Genomic DNA, 6,856 nt, shown 5'->3' with positions numbered 1-6,856 from the left:
CCCCCACTACTGCGACCCTATGCGCCCCCCCACCTACCCGAGAGCCCCCCCCACCTCTGGGACCCCCCCAAGCCAAAGCCCCCCCCACCCTTGGGACCCCCTGAGCCCCCCCACACCCAAGAGGCCCCCACCCTTGGGACCCCCCCCCCCCCCAAAGCCCACCTCCCTCTGGGACCCTGCCAAAGCCCCCCACCCCTGGGCTCCCCAGAGCCCCCCCCCCCCTCTTGGAAGCCCCCCCACTACTGCAACCATGCCCCCCCCCTCACCCAAGAGGCCCCCCCCCCAAGGCCCCCCACCCCTGCATTCCCTAACCCAACCACCCCCCCCCAACCCGGGGGGGTGGGCTCAGGGTGCTGTGGGTCAGCCCCACGGCGGGTGGCCGTGCCGCTCGGCACACGGAGCGGGGGGGGGGCAGAGGGGGGGGTGGCGAGTCCCGGCTGACTCACGCCGTGGGTGGCCGCGGGGGGGGCGGTGGTGGCCAGTGGCCACCGTGGCGTGAGGGACGTGCGCCTGGGCCAGCGCGGCCCCCCCCCCCCCCCCCCCCCACCAGCCGCGGGGGTGTCCCCACCGTGGGGCGGGGGGGGGGGGGGGGGGGGGGGCAGGAGAGGGGGGGACTGGCCCTTGCATGGGGACACGCGGTGACACACGTATGTGTGCCCCCCCTTAATGTGCGTGCCCCCCCTTAATGTGCGTGCCCCCCCTTAATGTGCGTGCCCCCCCTTATGTGTGTCTTCCCCCCCTTAACGTGTCCCCCCCTTTGTTGGTGTGTCCCCCCACCTTGTTGGTGTCCCCCCCTTCTTCCTCTCCTCCTTGTCCCCCCCCCCACACCCCCCCAAGTCCCCCCCCTTGTTGCCCCCCCCCCCTTGTTGGTGTCCCCCCTTCTTCCTCTCCTCCTTGTCCCCCCCCCACACCCCCCCAAGTCCCCCCCCTTGTTGCCCCCCCCCTTGTTGCCCCCCCCCCTTGTTGCCCCCCCCTTTCCTCCCCCTTCCCCTCTCGGCCTGTCCTCTACCCCCCCCCCCATCCCTTCCCCCCCCCAGCTTTCCCAAGGGCCCGCTGCCGGGGGGGGTCGGATGTCACCCATCCACCCATAGGGACCCCCCCCACCTCATGTCCCCGTGTGTCCCCACCCCCCCACCCCCCCCCCCCCCCCCGCAGCCAGCGGTGTCGGGGTCACACCAGGCCGGGGGGGTGGGGGGGGCGGGGGGGGGGGGCCCGGAGCCGCTGCCACCGGCTCGGAACAAACCGCGGCCTGAGTCAGAGCGTCCCTTGTCCCCACGCGCCCCTGGGGCCGGGGGGGGTGTCCCCGGGGGGGTGTCCCCAAGAGGTCCCATGTCCCCGGGGTCCCTTGTCCCGGGGGTCTCTTATCCCCAGGCTCCCTTGTCCTCAGTGTCCCCTGTCACCGAAGGTCCCTTGTCCCGGGGGGTCCCATGTCCTCGACGGGGTGTCCCCAAGGGGTCCAAGGGCTCCCGTGTCCCCCAGGGGTTCCCCTTGTCCTGGGGGTCCCTTATCTCAGGGGTCCTGTGTCCTGGGAGTCCCTTGTCCCTTGGGGTCCCTCATCCCGGAGGTCCCGTGTCCCCCCGGGGTCCCATATCCCAAGGGTTCTGTATCCCCGGGGGTCCCTTGTCCCCAGTGTCCCGTCACCGAGTGTCCCTTGTCCCGGGGCTTCCCTTGTCCTGGGGGTCCCATGTCCTCAATGGGGTGTCCCTAAGGGGTCCAAGGGCTCCCGTGTCCCAGGGGGGTCCCTCGTCCCCCAGGGGTCCCGTGTCCCCAAGAGGTCTCTTGGGGTCCCTGATCCTGGAGGTCCCGTGTCCCCCTGGGGCCCATATCCCAAGGGTCCCTTGTCCCTGGGGGTCCCGTGTCTCCATGATCCCGTGTCCCATGGAGTCCCTTGTCCCTCAGGGGTCCCATGTCCCCAAGGGTCCCTTCTCCTGGGGGTCCCATGTCCCTGGAATCCCATGTCTTCAGGGGTCCTGTGTCCCCCAGGGGTCCCATGTCTCCGGGGTCCCGTGTCCCATGGAGTCCCTTGTCCCCCAGGGGTCACGTGTCCTCAGGGGTCCCATGTCCCCAAGGGTCCCTTTTCTTGGGGGTCCCTTCACCCTGAGGGTCCCTTCTCCTGGGGGTCCCGTGTCCCTGGAGTCCCATGTCTCTAGGTGTCCCGTGTTCCCCCAGGGGTCCCTTGGGTCTCATGTCCCGGGGTCACTTGTTCCTTGGGGTCCCTGATCCTGGAGGTCCCGTGTCCCCCAAGGGTCCCTTCTCCTGGGGGTTCTGTGTCCCTGGGGAGTCCCTTCTCCCTGGGGGTCCCGTGTCCCTGGAGTCCCATGTCTTCGGGGGTCCCATGTCCCCAAGGGGTCCCTTGTCCCTTGGGGTCCCTGATCCTGGAGGTCCCGTGTCCCCCAGGGGTCCTTTGTCCTCAGGGGTCCCATGTCCCCACGGTCCCTTGTCCCTGGGGGTCCCGTGTCCCCACGATCGAGTCCCTTGTCCCCCAAGGGTCCTGTGTCCTCAGGGGTCCCATGTCCCCGAGGGTCCCTTCTCCTGGGGGTCCCTTGTCCCCAAGAGGTCCTGTGTCCCTGGTGTTCCGTGTCCCCCAGGGGTCCCATGTCCTGAGGTTCTGTGTCTCCGGGGGTCCCGTGTCCCTGAGGGTCCCTTGTCCCTGGGGGGTCTCGTGTCCTGGGGGTCCCATGTCCCCAACCACTGGCCTCGGTGGGGGGGGGATGACACCCCCCTTTGGGGACAGTGCCACGGTTTGGGGGGGGTCACCGTGTCCTGGGGGAGGGGGAGGGGGGAGCAGCCCAACCTACCCCTCACCCCCCGCTACCACATCCCTGGGGATACGTTTTGGGGACACCCCCCTCTTCCCCCCCCCCCCCCCTCCCGTCGTCGTCCCTGTTCCCCCCCCCCCCCTCCCGGCGACGGTGACACCGAGACGTGGGTCGGGGGCTGCTGGAAAAGTGGCTTTATTGGAAATTCCCCCGGGGGGGCGGGGGGAGAAATAAATACAAGGCCCTAAATAATAATAATAATAATATTAATAATAATATTAATAATAATAATATTAATAATAATAATATTAATAATAATGTCAATATTAAGAATAAAATAATAATAATAATAATAATAGAAAAAGCGGGAATTTCGCGGCTGGAGCTCTCCCGGTTCCGGTTGCGCCGGGATGGGGGGGGGGGGGGGGGCTCAGCCCCGTGTCCCCCCCCCGTCCCCGTGCCCGGTCGGGGTGTCCCCTAGCAGGGGGGGGGGTGGCCACCATCGAGGCGCTGGGCGATGCCGTCGAGGCAGAGGCGGAGCCGCGCCAGGGCCAGCCCGGCCGCCGTGTGGGGGGCTTCGGCCAGAGGGTCGGGGGAGGCCGGGGGGGGCAAAGGGGGATCCCCCCCAGGTTGGGGGGGGCAACCCAGGTGGGTGGCCAAAGCGGCCAGGAGGCTGCGGAGGTTCTCCATGTCGTTGGCGATTTGGGTCAGGGGGAGGTTGCCCCCCGCCAGCCCCCCCAAAAGGCGCTGGAAGAGGTGGAGGCGCTGGGCCATGGCCCCCAGACCCTCCGGGGCGGCCCCCCCCGGGATGGCTTCCAGCCCGCTGATCTGTGGGCCAAGGGGGAAGAGCTGCGGGGGGGCGGGGGGGGGGGGGGGGGCAAAAGGAGAAGGGGGGGCTGTTAGGGCATGGCAACCCCCCCCCTGCTGCTCCATGGGGACACCCCCCCCCCCCCAGGACACAGGATCCTCTCCCCCACCCAGCATCCCTCCCTGGGACCCCCCCCCCCCGCTTTGGAGCACAGAGCCCCTATGCCCCCCCACCACGGGTGACCCTTCCTGGGGACCCCCCCCCAGGACACAGGGTCCTCTCCCCCACCCAGCATCCCTCCCTGGGACACCCCCCCTTTGGGGTACAGAGCCCCCCCCCAGCCATGGGTGACCCTCCCTGGGGACCCCCCTTAACGCCCCCCCCCCCCAGAACCCCCCAAACGTGGGGCACAGACACCCCACACCCCCCCCATCCATGTGACCCTCTTCGAGGACCCCCCCCCCCATCCCTTGGGGCTGCAGCCCCCCCGTCCCTCAACATCCCCCCCCCCCATCTGTGGTGCAGAGCCCCCCCCCCCCCAGCCATGGGTGACCCTCCCTTGGGGGGGGGGGGTGGAAACGTGCCCAATCTGGACCACAGACACCACCCCCCCCTCCCCGAGGGCCCACCCTGGGGTGCAGGACCCCCCTAAATCTCCCTCCCATGGGTGACAAGGGACACTGCTGCACCCTGGGGGGGGGACACCCCCTGAACACACACACACCCCCCTTGAGGCTCACCTGCAGCTGCTGGATGCGGGTGCTGAGGGTGCGGGTGAGGTTGCGGGTGTCCCCCCGCACCTTCTCCAGCCGGAGGGGGCGGCCACCGGCCAGGGCCACCCCCAGCCACAGGACACCCCAAAGGGACACGCCGGGCCACCTCATCCTGACGGGCTCTGCGCCGGGGGGGGGGGGGCGCACACAGAGAGAGGGGGTCAGGTCACCTGCACACCCCCCCCCCACACACACCCCCCTCCCCTCCTCCAAAATGCTCCCCCCCCCAGACAAAGAGGGGACGTGCAGGATGATCTGACAACCCCCCCCACCTCGTTGGGGACAAGCGCCATCCCTGTCCCAGGAGCGGGGTGTCACAGGGAGGGGACACCCTGCTAAGGTGGGGAGGGTCACCAAGCCGTGTATCCTCCCCCCCCCCCCCCCCCCCCCCCCCCCGGAGATGGGAACAGGGTGTGGTGACATGACCAGGGACATGGGGGGAAGCGGTGTCGGTGGCACGGGGACGATGGTGACAAGCCCAGGGACACGGGGGAAGCGGTGACATGACCAGGGACACAGGGGATGGCAGTGTCGGTGGCAGGGGGACAGCAGTGACAAGTCCAGGGACATGGGGAATGGCGGTGACATGACCAGGGACATGGGGGGAAGCGGTGTCAGTGGCACGGGAACGATGGTGACAAGCCCAGGGACACGGGGGAAGCGGTGACATGACCAGGGACACAGGGGATGGCAGTGTCGGTGGCAGGGGGACAGCAGTGACATGCCCAGGGACAAAGAGGGGAAGCGGTGTCGGTGGCACGGGGACGATGGTGACAAGCCCAAGGACATGGGGGGAAGCGGTGTCGGTGGCATGGGGACAGCGGTGACAAGCCCAGGGACACGGGGGAAGCGGTGACATGCCCAGTGACATGGGGGGGAAGCGGTGTCAGTGGCACGAGACGTTGGTGACAAGCCCAAGGACACGGGGGATGGCAGTGTCGGTGGCACGGGGACAGCAGTGACATGCCCAGGGACACGGGGGGAAGCAGTGTCAGTGGCACGGGGACGGCGGTGACATGCCCAGGGACACGGGGGGAAGCGGTGTCGGTGGCAGGGGGACAGGGGTGACACACCGGGTCCTTGTCACCGCGCCACTGTCCCCCCCGCCCCCCCGGGCCCTGTCACCTTCCCGGAGCCGACTTTTCGCAAGCGTCACCCCGGCCACCCACGGCCCAAGGTCCCCAGCCCTGACCCTGACTGTCACCACGCAGGGCTGTCACCCCAGTCGTGGTGACAATGTGGCTGGAGGGGGTCTCAGAGGGACATGGGTGGGTGCTGGCACCCCCACCCCCCCCCCACTCCGTGGGCAGGATGAAGCGTGGGCAGTGGGGGGACCCCCGGAGTGGCACGTGTCCCTGTCACCCGCTGCCTGGGGATGGGGATGGGGGGGGGCGGGACACGGGGATGGGGGGGACATGGGGATGGGGGGGGACACGGGACGGGGGGGTGACATGGGGACACTCGGTACTCACCAGAGACTCGCACCCGCTCCTGAGCCTGGAATGGGAGAGACGGTGATGGGGGGGGTGGGGGGGGACATGGGGACCTCTGCCAGGACACCCCCCCACACACTGTCACCACCCCCGGGGTGTCCCCGAGGAAGGGGTGTCCCACGGCGGGGGTGTCCCTGGGGAAGGGGTGTCCCTGGGGAGGGGGTGGCCCATGGTGGGGGTGTCACTGGGGAGGGGGTGTCCTGGGGTGGGGGTGGCCCTGGAGAAGGGGTGTCCCCGAGGAAGGGGTGTCCCTGGGGAAGGGGTGTCCCTGGGGAGGGGGTGGCCCATGAAAATGGGGGTCCCTGGGGAGGGGGTGTCTCATGGCAGGGGTGTCCCTGGGGAAGGGGTGTCCCTGGGGTGGGGGTGTCCCAAGAGAAGGGGTGTCCCACGGCGGGGCTGTCCCGGGATGGGGGTGTCCCCGAATGGGGGTGTCCCATGGTGGGGGTGTCCCATGAAATTTGGGGTCCCTGGGGCAGGGGTGTCTCAGGAGAGGGGGTGTCTGGGATGGGGTGTCCCATGGTGGGGGTGTCCTGGGGAAGGGGTGTCCATAGGATGGGGGTGTCCCATGAAAATGGGGGTCCCTGGGGAGGGGGAGTCCGATGGCGGGGGTGTCCCTGGGGAGGGGGTGTCCCGTGGCGAGGGTGTCCCATGAAAATGGGGGTCCCTGGGGCAGGGGTGTCTCAGGAGAGGGGGTGTCCCACGGTGGGGGTGTCCGGGATGGGGGTGTCCCGGTGCGGGGACGGGGCGGGGGGGGATGTCCCTCTTACCTGGGCCGCCCGGTGGGTCCCGTGGCGTCGCGTCCCGTCGCGTCCCGCGGGTGGCTCCATCCCCGGCCCCCCCCCCCCTTATAGCGGAGCGGGGCCCTTGCACAACGGCCTGCCCGCCCCCGCCCGCCGCTCCCCGCCCGCCCCCGGACCCGCGCCTGGCCCGCTGTCCCCGTGATGTCCCTCCGTCCCCCCGTCCTGCTGTCCCCCTGTCCCTCTGTCCCCAGCTCCCTCCGTCCCCCCGTCCTGCTGTCCCCCT

At 69.7% G+C, this 6,856-nt stretch overlaps 1 protein-coding gene across 1 annotated transcript; it reads right to left on the bottom strand.

Annotated features, from left to right (window-relative positions):
- Positions 1 to 3,236: 3,236 nt before the first annotated feature.
- LEP (leptin) lies at positions 3,237 to 4,451 on the bottom strand. Its single transcript, XM_074167048.1, has 2 exons — positions 4,308 to 4,451; positions 3,237 to 3,608 (listed from the first exon to the last, which is right to left on the bottom strand). Exons 1-2 carry the CDS (start codon positions 4,449 to 4,451, stop codon positions 3,237 to 3,239), a joined length of 516 nt encoding a protein of 171 aa, XP_074023149.1.
- Between the last annotated feature and the right edge of the window lie 2,405 nt (positions 4,452 to 6,856).

The sequence above is a fragment of the Numenius arquata genome, unplaced genomic scaffold, assembly GCF_964106895.1.
Source record: "Numenius arquata unplaced genomic scaffold, bNumArq3.hap1.1 HAP1_SCAFFOLD_1347, whole genome shotgun sequence".
NCBI lineage: Eukaryota > Metazoa > Chordata > Aves > Charadriiformes > Scolopacidae > Numenius > Numenius arquata.
Note: the sequence above shows the minus strand (reverse complement) of the source record. Positions and strands in the feature narration are given on the sequence as shown.

What these genes read in the sequence shown, in the direction of transcription:
- LEP (XM_074167048.1), bottom strand. Translation starts at nt 4,451, where the DNA reads ATGAGGTGGCCCGGCGTGTCCCTTTGGGGTGTCCTGTGGCTGGGGGTG. An exon ending in CCCGCATCCAGCAGCTGCAG is followed by an intron (nt 3,609 to 4,307) that starts GTGAGCCTCAAG and finishes GCCCCCCCGCAG; the next exon opens with CTCTTCCCCCTTGGCCCACA.